Source organism: Portunus trituberculatus, chromosome 48, assembly GCF_017591435.1.
Source record: "Portunus trituberculatus isolate SZX2019 chromosome 48, ASM1759143v1, whole genome shotgun sequence".
Taxonomy (NCBI): domain Eukaryota; kingdom Metazoa; phylum Arthropoda; class Malacostraca; order Decapoda; family Portunidae; genus Portunus; species Portunus trituberculatus.
Window position 1 is genome coordinate 12,712,667 of NC_059302.1, and position 14,831 is coordinate 12,727,497.

The 14,831-nt window shown below is 38.3% G+C and overlaps 2 protein-coding genes across 3 annotated transcripts in view; one reads left to right on the forward strand and one right to left on the reverse strand.

Moving 5' to 3' along the window:
* The window catches only part of LOC123498860 (post-GPI attachment to proteins factor 3-like), a 68,782-nt gene extending 62,972 nt beyond the window's left edge, over window positions 1–5,810 (forward strand). For both annotated transcript variants that reach the window (XM_045246340.1, XM_045246338.1), the window contains one exon: window positions 4,820–5,810. In XM_045246340.1, coding sequence (XP_045102275.1) covers window positions 4,820–4,889 — 70 coding nt within the window. In that variant the 3' untranslated portion in view covers window positions 4,890–5,810. The remainder of the gene's footprint in view (window positions 1–4,819) is intronic.
* Window positions 5,811–7,391: 1,581 nt separating this feature from the next.
* LOC123498861 (cilia- and flagella-associated protein 45-like) overlaps window positions 7,392–14,831 on the reverse strand; it is a 65,592-nt gene continuing 58,152 nt past the window's right edge. The window contains 4 exon segments of the mRNA XM_045246341.1: window positions 7,392–7,634; window positions 10,947–11,082; window positions 13,711–13,880; window positions 14,426–14,641. Of these exon segments, the coding sequence (XP_045102276.1) occupies window positions 10,995–11,082; window positions 13,711–13,880; window positions 14,426–14,641 (474 nt within the window). The 3' untranslated portion in view covers window positions 7,392–7,634; window positions 10,947–10,994.

A 14,831-nucleotide genomic window follows, 5' to 3' on the forward strand; every position in this document is an offset into this window, starting at 1 on the left:
GCTCATACGCTCAGCAGTGGCAGCGCTGCCAATGAGTGTGACGCCAAAGCAGAGCACCTGAGGAAGCAAGTGAAACTTCGCCACGACGCGTCCGCCCATACTCTTCCTCTCCTACACCTCGGCGGCCACGTTGATGTTCAGGATCACATGACCAGCCTCTGGGATTGCGTGGGTGTCATCGTGGGGTTTGGGCGAAGGAGAGACTACCTCATCAAGATGGGCAGCGGTCACGTGATAAGGCGTAATCGAAGACACTTAAGCCCACACAAACCTCTTGCTCCCATTCCTGTCGAGCAGCACACCTCTCATGGCGGAGCAGCACTTCAGCATCAGGGTCACGAGGGACACCACCATCCCGGCACCCCTGAGCATCAGGGTAGCGGGGTACACCATGGCCAAGAGCAACCAGTGCGTCGAGGCAGCCGACAGCATAGGGAGTTGAGACGACTGCAGGTGCGGTGGCACCGTAGCACCTACAATTAGTCATACATGTTCATTGTACTTTATTTACGTATTATGTATATGTACTGTATTTACTGTACTTCAATCATTGTAACTTTATTTCATGTGTTACGGTAGCCATAACAAAGATAAAGAATCTTCTTTATGTCTCGTGGGAGGTGTGTGGTTCTTAGTTAGTTTGTATGAACAAGACTTGTGTGAGACGTGAATCTTCCTGTGAGTGAACAAGCTAAGCTTCAGTCGTATGTGTTATCATTAAGTGCGCGGCCTGGCGCCGACAGATCACCCACCTCCAGCTTTCTGTTCACACACACTGTGAATAAACACCTGCACTGTTGCCTGTGTTTCCTGTGCCCACTGCCAGTCAAGGATAGAAGAACTTGTAATTGACACTGGTCTGTAGTTTAGTAGTTCAATTGACTTTCCTTCTTTAAATATCGGTATTACGTTGGCTCTCTTCCACTCTAGTGGAACTTTCCCTTCATTTATTGAACTTATAATTGTTTCCCAAATTGGATCCATTAATTGCTCTTTACATTCTTTTAACACCCAGCCTGATACACCATCTGGTCCCATTGCTTTTCTGACTTCCAACTTATCCAGTAATCTTCCATTATCCTCTTTGTGCAGTGCAATCTCCTGTAATCCTTGGTAATGCAATGTCCTATTAGGTTTTGTGAAATCATCTTCTGCAGTGAATACTTACTGTTTTGAAGCTCTCATTCATTATTTCACACATTTCCTTCTCTGTTTGGTATGTCTTCCCTTCTTTAATTATTTTTTCAATTGTTTCCTTATTCTTTGTTTTGCCGTTTATAAACTTGTAGAAAAGTTTGGGTTCATCCTCGCTTTTATCCACTACGTCTTTCTCAAACTTTCTTTCTTCCTCTCTCCTTACTCTAATATATGCATTTCTATATCTTTGTACTGCCATCTGTTATAGTCATTTCCCTGCTTTAAGAGTTTTTTCCAGGCTTTATCTTTTGCCTTTTTTGCTTGTATGCATCTAGCATTGTACCAAGCATGTATTTTTTTCTGAACTCTATAAACAGGAACAAATTTTTTTACTCCTTCATTGTATTTCTTTAAGAATATGTCATATTTCTCTTGTACAGTCTTCCTGCACATAATATTATTCCACTCAATATCAGCAAAACTCCTTAATTTTTCAAAATCTGCTCTTGCATAATTTAATTTTTCTCCTTTATAGTTCTCTCTAACTTATCTCATCTTCCTCCTGCATTTGCATCTCTAATGTCACATGATCACTTTTCCCCATTGGACTAAGGTATTGTATGATTGGAGAAGACTGGTTTTTTTGTGAAAACTAGGTCAAGTCCTCATCATATTGCACATCTTCCACACACATATTATTACGAACCATTATTAGCACTCCTCCTTCCCCTTTATCCTTCCTGTCCCTCCTCCAGGCATTATATCCCTCCTATTTAAAAGATGACATGGATCTCTTTTTTCAGTTTTGTTTCAACGATGCACATTACATCCGGCTTTTTCTCTTTCAGATAATCCCGAACTTCCAATATGCTTGATAACAAACCATCTATGTTAGTATAAGTCACTCTTAATTTATTGCTGCCTCCACAACCTCCTCTTTTTTTCTTAGGTACCACTTCTTTAGTCTCATATCCAGAACCCTCCAGTAAAATTCTTCTTCTCTAGTCCTTTTCTCATTTTTCTTCCTTAGCTTCACTTCTTAGCATTTTCTCCTTTTCCCTTTCCTCTAAGTTCATATCTTTTTATCCATATTTCCTTGTGATCGACATCATTGGCCAGCTTCCCTTTTCTAGCCATAATTTCTTCTACAGCCACTTGAGATCTCATTTTCACTTTCATTGATATCTTACCCCCTTCACTGTACCTTCCCAGCCTAATCACTTCCTCCACCTCCTGGTCAAATTCTTGTGTGCTGTCTTGTACTCGTTTGGTAACAGTTTTGGCCATTTCCCTTTCTTCACGTTCTCTTGTGAATTTATTTGGATTTTTCTTTTCCCTCATCCCGTAAATCACGAAGCTGTTTTTCTTGTCCACTGTATCCCGCACCAAATCTTCCTTTTCCTTGATAACTTCTATTACAGCGACTTTTGTGTTCTGAATTTGTCTCCCTACCACTTCTGAAAATTTGACTTTTTCCTCTTCTTCCTGTTTCCATCCATTTCTTAGTTCTTTCAATTTGTTATCACCTAGACCACCTTCTGCCCTGTCTGTAATCCCGTCCTGCACTTTATCCTGCAAGCTCTTTAAAGAGCTTTCATAATTTGGCATGTGGTTTTTAGAACGTCATTGTGTGTGTGTGTGTTTACTTAATTGTATTTGCCCAGGGTTCAAGCGGGGTTCATAGTGTCTTGTCTTCATATCTATACTTATCTGGTTTTTCTTTAAAGCTATGCACATTATGTGCTGTAACAACTTCATCACTCAATGCATTCCATTTTTCCACCATTCTATGTGGGAAAACTCTATTTCCCAGTAACCTTAACACACTGCTCCTTCTTAATCTTCTTTGCATGTCCTCTTGTCCTTCCAGCTTCTTCTGTCACCAGCACTAGGTCTTTCTTATCTATCTTTTCAATGTCATTAACTATTTTCTACAATTTTATACAATGTTAATAGGTGTGTGTGGTCGGGGGGGACACTGACTGTGAGATGTTCGAGTATTGAGTCTCCACTGTACTTTGTGCTTGTAACCCGAATTGCTTGCAAGGCAAGATGCTTCTATCCTGAGGCACCACTGTGTGTATAAACATAAACAACATAATATTATGACTTTTGGGTAGTTAGACACAGCAAAGTTGGAATCTGATGGCAATCTATACAGATAAAGCAGGAAGTTGTGAAAGATTTGTTTTTCTTCCCAAAGCTGGAGGAGCTATATAAAGATGTTCAAGGCATGGAATCTCAGGCAAAAGCAGGAAAGGAAAGAAAACGGGAGAACATGAGTCTTTTCAGCTTGCAAAGTTGCTCATAAAAAGAGTATACTGGAAATTGCTCATAAAAAGGGTATAAAGGTTCACACAACGAAATTTCGCTACAACAAAGGTTTAATTTTACTACCATCTGCTCATTTAACGAACACCAGACTCGCTTTAAGAAAGTTTTATCCAGGTAATTTTTCCAAGTTTGAAAGCACCGCTGTATGACGCAAGCCGACAGGCTTTTGAGTACACCAGCGCCTCTCGCGGACACTCACTCCCCGTTGAAAACAATAACAGCGTCAGCAGCAGCTCATCATCCTCGCTCAACTTACCACCAAAATGTCCTGCAATGTCGCCTAGCGTTGCTAAGAAGACCAGGAAGTCTCTTACTCTTGAAGTGAAGCTGGATATTATTCACAGACACGAGAGGCGAGAAAACTAATAGCATTGCTCGCCACCATCTTTACTCCATATACTGTCTTTACTATTTTCAAGTCACCAGCCGAGACCGTACCTTGCAAGCTAAAAGAACCATGTGAACTCATGACTCTACAATGGATAAAATGGAAAGCCTTGTGGAAATGTGGAACATAAGTTTTGTATGTGATACAATGATGCGCCGTTTGTTTTCATTCCACAGGTTGCCGGTTAGTGTCTTTCCCGTTTCACTCTCTCTCCCTTCATAAATTTAAGATCATCAACATTCTAAAGTTACGTACATACATACATTAGTGTACATTATAATGACAAATTAAACTGCCTAAATGTTTAACTTCATAATTTTTACTTTCATTAAACCTTTCACTGTACTATGATGCACTCTAGCTTTGTTTACTCTCAATGGAAGTTCAAGTCAGGTGTTAAACTTGTTATAATCAGTTCGCTTAACAAAGGGTTTTTTTAGGAACGTAACCCCTTCGTTAAGCAGGGGTTGCCTGTACTGGAAATAAGTCATTGTATGTTACTAAATCAATTGACAAAATATTAAGAACAATATTAGCCATCATCATCAACCAGAGATCAAGAAATATGGGAAAGTTTTTTAAATGCTACATACATTATCTTGGGTTTGAGATGTATGATCACCTTGAGATGAATGCTATTTCTTAGAAATAAATATATTTTATTCATTTCAGTAAAACAGTGGACATAAAAATGTGATATGGTGTAGGCTCTATCTCCTCATGTCAGAATGTGCGCATGCATGGTAGAATCCATCTTTGCAGGAATTACCACTTGATCTTTAATTCCTGCTTTGTCCATACAAATTAGTCTGCTAGTAGTCTAAAAGAAATTGGTTATCATCCAGACAAACTCTTCTAATAGAGAAGTGACTGACTGGTTTGCTATATTCACAATTTTTATAAGATTTTCAGATTTCTTGGTGTATTTTAAATCACAATTTTCATTCTATGCCTTTTCAGATTTTTGGAAAGTGATTGTTTGTATCTGTTACAAAGATCATCTGGCCCAGCTTACAAGAAGAAAATATAGAATATTATCAACTAAATTTATGCAAGTGTGAAGATGCAAAACTGGTAAGGAAGAAAATGTTATCTTGTTGATATTTCAATATTTTATTAACAGCTTTTCATTGTTGTATTTATACAAGTATGTATATGCATTTGTTCCCAAGGAACAATAAGGTTGTTTGCATAACTAAAAGTTTATTTACTAATATGTTAGATTTAATCAAATATTTTTTTGTTTTTGAGCACATTTATTTGTTAGATGAATCGGTATATAGTGGTACAACAGGATATCCCTGCTCCAGCATACATCCAAGCTGGCTTATGCCTATTCCTGATGCCCAAAATTTACATCACCCACAAGCCTGGCTCTGTGCTGCCAGTGCCAGTTTTCCCCACCAACAAAAAAAATATATATACAAGGGCAACAATCTTCCCTTTAAACTGCCTCTGTGAGACTTGAAGGAAAGACAAACAGCCCAAAGAATTGGGCTGTTTCTTGCCAGAGATGGCATGGAAAAAATTATATAGTAGTCACTGGTTGTTGGATTTTGAGCATTTGAAAATATTATTTTTTTATACAATGTCATAGCATACAAGTGCGATTACCAGATTTCAGTCTTTTCATGTGTTAACACACAGTTATGATATGATAATACTCAAGAAAGATTACCACAAAAGGAGTGAGACCTCATTAGAGCCTTGGCCTGACCTTCCACTAAGGTGACACCCTACTAATATCCCTTAGGGGGGATTAGTTACCTGTGGGTAATGCCATACCTTCTATGGTCCACCGGTCATTCAAGCTCTTGAGAGCTGACATTCCCTCCAAAACATTAATTGAAGATCAACCAGCTGGATGAGCAACAGCAAAGCTGGCCCAGGCATATGTTAAATAACATTTTAGTGGCTGTTCATTGCCACTAAAATGCCTCCAGGAATAAAATTTTTTTTTTTTAAGGAGGTAGGGCAGTTAAAGGCAATGTGTGTGTGTGTGTGTGTGTGTGTGTGTGTGTGTGTGTGTGTGTGTGTGTGTGTGTGTGTGTGTGTGTGTGTGTGTGTGTGTGTAATTCACTTTGATCTGCTGCAGTCTCTGGCGAGACAGCCAGACGTTACCCTATGGAACGAGCTCAGAGCTCATTATTTCCGATCTTGGGATAGGTCTGAGACCAGGCACACACCACACACCGGGACAACAAGGTCACAACTCCTTGATTTACATCCCGTACCTACTCACTGCTAGGTGAACAGGGGCTACACGTGAAAGGAGACACACCCAAATATCTCCACCCGGCCGGGGAATCGAACCCTGGTCATCTGGCTTGTGAAGCCAGCGCTCTAACCACTGAGCTACCGGGTGTGTGTGTGTGTGTGTGTGTGTGTGTGTGTGTGTGTGTGTGTGTGTGTGTGTGTGTGTGTGTAATTCACCTCGGTTGCCTGCTGGTCACCCAGCCAGTCTTCCCCATTATGGAGCGAGCTCAGAGCTCATAGACCAATCTTCGGGTAGGGACTGAGACCACAACACATTCCACACACTGGGAAAGCGAGGCCACAACCCCTCGAGTAACATCCCATACCTATTTACTGCCAGGTGAACAGGGGCCACACATTAAGAGGCTTGCCCATTTGCCTCGCCGCTTACCAGGACTCAAACCCGACCCTCTCAATAGTGAGTCGAGCGTGCTAAACATTACACTACGTGTGTGTGTGTGTGTGTGTATATGTTTACGTGCACACATGCACAAAGTGTGCTCATAACTACCATCCACACTCGCTCCTTACCTCCCTCCCACCACTCTCTCACTCACTCCCATGCTGTTACCACTGGTGACTGAATGTTCTACCTTATCTACCAACCTTTGATTCAGATACCTCATATCATTATCATTCTATATATTCCTCAGGGGCCAGGGATTTTAAGGAGATGGAACAGTTTGGTCTCTCAGTGCTACTGCACAGTGTGTATTTGTGTGTGTGAGTGCAGACAGTATACTCATCACCACTACCACCTACCCTTACTCACTCCTCCACCGCTGTTGCCAGTGACAAAATTCTACCTTATCTGTTGACCTTTTATTTTTTTCCAAATTACTATTATTCTATAACTGGGTGCAATGTAAGTTTAGGATTAAGGACATCCTGGGGTACCACTGTACTTCCACCATTCAATGAAGTTAAATATGAAATTTATGAAGACTAAAATAGATTTTTCCATATATATCCTTCATGTTTTCAAAGTCAGATACAACAAATTGTCATAAGAATGACAATTATTGCAGGAAATATAGTTAAATGTATATAAGAAAAAAAATCAACTGAAAGAAATGAGACATAACAAACCTTTAAAAGCTCATACTTAAATATACTTGAATGTATTCAGATTTAGTGAAGATGCTCTCTCTGCTCTGAATTCACATTTTTCCTTAGATTTATATTATCTTATATTCCACAAATTACCAACCAAAAATACTAATGTCCTTGTCATTGCTTTATTTTTGTGTGATGACAGGTTTGTGAATTCCTTTGCTTTTTTTTTTTTTTTTTTTTTTATTTATTTATAGTAAGAACAATGTTAACCTTAAAAATTTGACAGCAACCTTCTCCATTCTTTCTTTTATCACCAGTAAAACTGACAGATTTGTAAATAAACTTGTTAGTTTTCAAAGTGTTTCAATGACTTCACCCTCAACATGTGAATATCACCATTACCATGAACAGCAAGTATGTTGGGTACAACTTGCTGCAAGGCCAAGAGCATCAGTTCTGGATCCTGCCAAAGAATAAATTCCACCTGTAATCCATTGTAACTGGCTGATGATGTGACAAAATGCACATATGCATGCATGCACATACATACACACACACACATACTTTTGTCCCATTTTGATTAAGAACTATACATTTTAATATAAGATTTATATCTTTTATATATGTATTGTCATAATTGTAATGCAAATTATCATTCGTGTATATTAATTCCATGATAACCTTTGTTGGTGGATAACACACACTAAGACACTTGCATGAGGTAGGCTAAGTTGAAGGACATTCTATTGAAGTAAGTTAAATTGAGGTAATATGAAAAAGATTATTGACAAGTACAAGAAAAAAGGAAGAATAACCGATCTTGCAGCTGAGTACTGTATGGCTAAATCTACAGTAGCCACAATACTGAAGAAGACAGAGCTCATTCAAAGAGCTGATGTGGCGATTGGTGTGAAAAGGATATTTAAGCAACCTGCGGCAGTGGAAGAAATAAAAAAAAATTGCTGATTGGATAAACCAAAGGCAGATCGCTGGTGATTCTTTGTCAGAGGGCATAATTTGTGCGAAGGCTAGGCTGCTGCATCGTGATCTTATTTCTGATACTACATCTGACTCCAATGATGATTTTAAAGCAAGTGGAGGATGGTTTGTGAATTTCAAGAAAAGAACTGGAATTCATTCTGTTGTGACCCACGGCGAGCCCGCAAGTGCTGACAGAGTTGCTGCCGAGTAATTTATACCTGAATTTAAGACATTTGTAATATATGGTTAGCTTCAGTGATGTATTGGGGTCTGATGGTTTGATATTTTCATTACTATCTGCCTCATGATTCGTTCATCTTCTTGTATGCAGTGGAGAATGCAGCTTTGTAGAAAATCTCAATTTCTTCTTTCTTCTCGTTTTCTTTCTTGTTGTTGTACCAGCTGTCAATGATTTTCCTTGTGAGTCGGTGGATATCCTTTTCACTGAAGCCGTTGTTGACTAAAACTTGAGATGAACGCTCAATTTCTTCATGGACTCCACCATCGGTGCCTATATAAGAAGAGCCCTCACACATTGCAGTACGTGGAAGTAAGTCCACGAAGAAATTGAGCATTCATCTGAAGTTTTAGTCAACAACGGCTTCAGTGAAAAGGATATCCACTGCCTCACAAGGAAAATCATTGACAGCTGGTACAACAACAAGAAAGAAAACGAGAAGAAAGAAGAAATTGAGATTTTCTACAAAGCTGCATTCTCCACTGCATACAAGAAGATGAGCGAATCATGAGGCAGATAGTAATGAAAATATCAAACCATCAGACCCCAATACATCACTGAAGCTAACCATATATTACAAAACGAAGAAGACACAACATCTGCTTAAAAACAACCCTTCAAAAGAAAAAGAGAGCCTCCAGAAGTCTCATTTCATCTATAGGTTCACATGCAACAGAGGAAACTGTGAATTCCTCCAATCAACCTATATTGGGATGACCACAACACGACTCTCCCGGCGATTAACACTCCACTTAGCATCTGGAGCACCCAAAAAACACACGCAAGAAACCCATGGAACAACCATCAACAAGGAAACTTTAGAAGAAAACACTGAAATCTTAACAAATTGTAATGATTCAAGACGCCTTGCAATAGTAGAAGCCCTCTATATCAAGGACACGAACCCAGTAATGAATCAGCAGGCAGACGACCTTCAAGCCTTGCCCAGTGCGCGTAGAGCAAGAACTGCGCACCAGCCTGCTGAACAGGCCCCGCTGCCGCGCACTAACCAATCACAAGTGAGGACGCGCGGCCAGCGAGTCACCGAGGAGGAATAAATAGAGCCCTCCCAGCCCGGTCACAGCATTCCCTCTGACACCAGCAGAATAGATATGTTACTGAGGAAGGGTCACCAGACCCGAAATCGCAATTTAGTCAACATGACTAGCTTCGGCGAAGTCATACAAAAACTTGAAAGAGATAAAAAGACAACTATAAGATATAAAGAAAATATCTTAAAGAAAATAACAAATGCTGAACTAGCAATCACCTTCAATGAATATATATATATATATATATATATATATATATATATATATATATATATATATATATATATATATATATATATATATATATATATAAGGATCTTACATACAGATGTATAATAGCTTTTTAACAGAATAAGACAAAATGTGTGTATGTGTGTGTGTGTATTTACCTAGTTGTATGTTGCAGGGTTCCAGCGGGGCTCATAGTGACCTGTCTCCGTATCTACATTTATCTAACTTCTTAAATTTGCGCATACTTTCTGCTGTTACAATCTCTTCACTTAATCCATTCCAGATGTCTACTGTCCTATGTGGAAAACTGAACTTCTTGATATTCCTATGGCACTGACTTTTCATGATTTTCTTGGAATGTCCTCTTGTTTGTCTGTCTCCCTGCTCCATCAGTGTTACCAGGTCTTGCCTATCTATCTTCTCCATATGGTTTACTAACTTATACATCGTTATTAGGTCTCTTTCCTGTCTATCCTTCAAAGTTGGCATGAAAGATTTTGACATTTTCTAATTATGAAGGAACTGCACTATAACATCTGGTGGCTGGGGCTCATATTCCCTGGGATGGCTACACCAACTATTGTGAAATAAAGATGCAAGGTAAGACCAATTATTATGAATAAAATATACATACATGACCAAATACTCTAACAACTAAAAATAGAAATCAACGAGTCAGTTTCATCAATAAATAACTGGTTGACTTTGCTTTAGAAGTTAAATGGGTCTCTTAATAGCTAGAGACATGAAAATTTGAGGATATAAAATCAAGCTGAGAGCCACAGATGAGATAAGCACACAGCTCCAAATGAAACAATTCATTGGTCACAGTATAAGCAGTGTTACAATTTTATTAAATATGGATCACACATACATTGTTAAGTCACACAGCAATTCTCAAAGTAGTAAAACTAACTAAAAGATATGCAGGACAACATGTCTAATAATTACCAAACCACTGGTGTTGGCTGAGTGTTGGAAAATGACTTGGCAAGAATTCAAGCACACTGACAAGAGAAGACAGGATGTCACATGATCCTGCACCCATTTATGAAGGTAAATTGCTATTTCTCTGCAATGTAAAAATCATACCTCCTTAATTACCATCTCACTTACATGGTCATCTCTGTTATGTGAACAAGGGATACAGTAGAAGGTGGCAACCCCAAAATATCTGCATACCTGAAAATATAAATCCTAAACCTTCCTCTAAATTACAATACCATCAGGCTATTCCAGAAAAAAAAAAAAAAAACAGGATTTGTTTACATACCTGTAATGTGTATAGTAGGTCAGTAGTTTTGAAATTTAACACCATGTGTTAGAGTTTGTTCTGGGCTTTCTTGGTCTTCCTGAGATCAAGTTTTTTCTCCAGGTCCTCAATGAGTTTCTCAGGGAGAGCCATTTTCCTAAAAGTAATAAAAGATATAAAAAAGGATGGATAAACCACAGTTGACATCCTGTGAGAGGAACAGTTAGTGGAAGAGGTGAGGGAGAGGCATAGAAAGAATGTTTCCAGGAGAGAATAAAAGATCAAGGAAGCCAAGCACTGTTAGTGGTGAATAATTTTCACTGTAGAGTTATTTAAAATGTTTTCAGATACAAACTACATAGATGTGAGATCTTTCTTTACCTTAGAGGAGGGAAATAGGACTAGAAATCATGGCAGGAAGATTAGAAAGCAAGGCTGCAGGTTAGATATAAGAAAATATTTCTTTAGTCATAGAGTGGTAGACTTCTGGAATGCATTGCCAGAGACGGTTGTAAATAGCACTAGTTTGACAATGTTTAAAAACAGATTAGATAAGCACTTAAATTCATTAGATTTATAATTATGTATAGCACTGCATGATAGTTTTTATAAGAAATTTACTATAGTTAAATAAGACATGATCCCCATGTATGGGGACCACAAATTGTAGAGGATTTCGCTGCAGGACTTAGCCCTGTTAATGGGCCAAATATTTAGAATTAGTATATAATGTATTGTGTACTTGTAAGTGTATCTTTAAGTACTGATGACGAGGTCGCTGTGCGACTGATACAGGATAACCTAGATGGGCCCTGGTGGCCCTTTGTTATCCTATTATTTATGTTATGTTATGTTATATGTTATTTGTTCAATCTTAATTGCATACATCTTGCACAAGTCTTTGCTGGTCAAGGTTGCTTAAATTTTCTAGGTGACTTTAGAGGCTCATGCTGCACACTCATGAGGTCCCTGCTACATTCACATTGAATGACTGATAGTTATCAAGTAGGTGATTCTATAAAGCTTAAAGAAATTTCTTCACATGTTTTACTGGAAAAAAGCACTGTATCTTTATTTTCATAATTTAGACCTCATTTTCATATATTCATATATCTTGTATTTTTCCAAAAAATTCTGCACAAGATCTACTAACCAATCTTGCTACATTTCTCAGTCATGGATAATCCCAGACTTGCTTCTTTGCCCAGACTCCAACATATATTTATGTAATACTTAAGATAACTATACACCACTATCAGTATCTAGATATGGTCTGACAAAAGCTTTGCATAACCTTTGAATTACATTTGCTGCTCAGTATTTATACGATTAGTGAGACCAATTACAGTTTGTTTATTTAATATTAATACACTGTTTTCTAGGCTGAGATTCAAGGAATACTATTATCATTCTTAAATCTTCTAAACACAATCTACTTTCTTTTTTTTCTTTTTTACTTATTAGGAGGCTTTTAATTACTAACACTATATTTAATCTCTCTGGCAACTCATATATTGTTTGTCACTAAAATGGTTGTCCTCATTTTGATATTGCAACAAAGTTACCGTTTTCTTTATGCTATGGCCTATAGCACTTGTAGGTATACTTGAAGTGTTGTTCAGCTTCCACCCATTAGTGGCGCTTGCAATTTCATTTACGGTGGTACCTATATTAGGGCCCATATCACCACCCAAGCCCATCTTTGGTGTAAACATCTAAAACCTGGGTATTATGGTGACATGTAGGTAACTTTAAACCACTCAACAAATGGCAAAGTATCAAGGCAGTACATGGTAGGATTCGAACCTATATGTGGACGTCTGCTCAATCACATGCTCACCACCTTGTCCACTATGCCACCACCTCCCAATTCACCACATGAGTTTTCCATTCATAAATTATACAGGTCCCCATGCCTATATTATCTTCAACTATAAGATAATAGAGTCTTAGAAAGAGAGAAAAAAAAATAAATAAATAAATAAAATAAGTCTTAGAAAGAAAAAGAGAGAGAAAAAAACCCGGTTGAAAGATATATCTGTGGCATGGTGTCAACAAGCCTCACTGTAAAGCATCTTCATGAAACTCAATATTAACTGGACTGAAATGATTTTAAGTGGCTTCACTGTTAGTGGCATAACAGGTATCTTGAAAATGATCAACAGTGTCATTAAAGGACAACTGCACTTTGAGGTCTAAATACTTGGTTAAATTCTAGGCACTCTTACTCAAAACCACTATCATTACTTTCTTCTCCACTAATATCACCTCCAAGGCTACATAGGGAACAATCTTGCTCTCACCTTACAATACCTTCATTTAGTTTCTTATAAAGATTGAAAGTCAAAGGGTAGCTCTCTTTGCTTGACAAATGAGACCAAGAAAAACCTAAATAGCAAATGTAAGCAGCATTGTGGCAGTCAGGATAGAGGACTTGATATATGAAAATCAAGGAAAATAATGTTGCCCAGAATTTAGCAACTTGTTCAAAGCAACACCCACGAAGGCCAGAACATCTATACAGTATGCAATACCTGCACAGCCTATGTAGTACCAAGTAACCACCTGGTATGAGACAACTGCTGCATTAACCATGTCTTACAAAAGACATCTATAATCATAAATTAGAAAATGCTTATGGGTGAAAACTACTATTATTCTCTATGAAGATTAGTTTTTGAAATATAAAAAATGTAAATAGATAAGAAATGTATTTATATTCCTTAACATGAGGAGGATAAATGTTTTTTTATATAAAATCATTAAAACTATGAGCAAAACTTACCGAAGTTCTTGTATAGTATTCAATTTCAGCTTGGTGAGAGCAGCTTGTTTCATTTTCATTTTCAAATCCTCCTCCTCTTTCTCTTGGTGAAGTTTTTCTGCCTCCTTGGCTCTTCTGGCCTCCTGGTCTTCTATTTGAGCACGTATTCTTGATTCATAGTTGACCTTGGACTGCAACTCAAGCAGAAATTTATTGAACAAAATGACATTGTTTGGTGAAGAAATTTATGTGCTGTCAGTGTAGAGGTATTTTGAATATGTAAAGTACATTACACTCATCCTGTCAATTAAACAGCTTTATGACTGATTAAAGAAAGAAGACAGTTTTAAAGGAAAAGGTGGGAGTTTGTTGAGCTGTCAGTGTAGAGGTATTTTGAATATGTGGAGTACATTACACTCATCCTGCCAATTAAACAGCTTTATGACTGATTAAAGAAAGAAGCCAGTTTTAAAGGAAAAGATGGGAGTTTGTTGATGATATTTTTAGCCTGTAATCCAAGACCAACAAAGAAATACTAATGAGTAGAAATATTTGAGGAGTATTGCTCATAATGCCAGTTAGTTCTCAATGAGAAACAGAGATTCTACAAGATTTGATGGCTAATTAATACAGGTACCAAATGTATGTCAGGGATTTGCTATTTAGGCCCCAAGAGTATTTCAGGGATTTACTGTATTATCTTACATTCTTATTATAAAAAAACCCATGAAATAACCTGCTTTGCATGTTCCTCCTGGAGTCTCTCTCTTTCCTCAGTAATCATCCAGTGGTCTGTGACTCTCAGCATTTCTTCCTTTCTCTTTAGTGCTGCTGCCATGCGAGCTTTCCTCCGCTCTTCAACCTGCTGACGCCTTTCTTGAGAGACTTCTGCATCTCGGCGAGCCTTGCTTGTTGCTTCCCGTAGTTCTTTCCGACGCCATTCTCGCTCCATCTAAATAAAATTATACAGCCATATGCATATCATGAAAATGTCTGGCCTAATCTTTCATTTTTCTTTGTCTTAGACCAGTGTTTCTCAACCTGTGCGTCGCGGCGCACAAGTGCGCCGCGGGAATCACATAAGTGCGCCGCGGAGTACTCGGACACGTCCTGTACCCGTCCATCAGAGGTGCAGTCAGCTA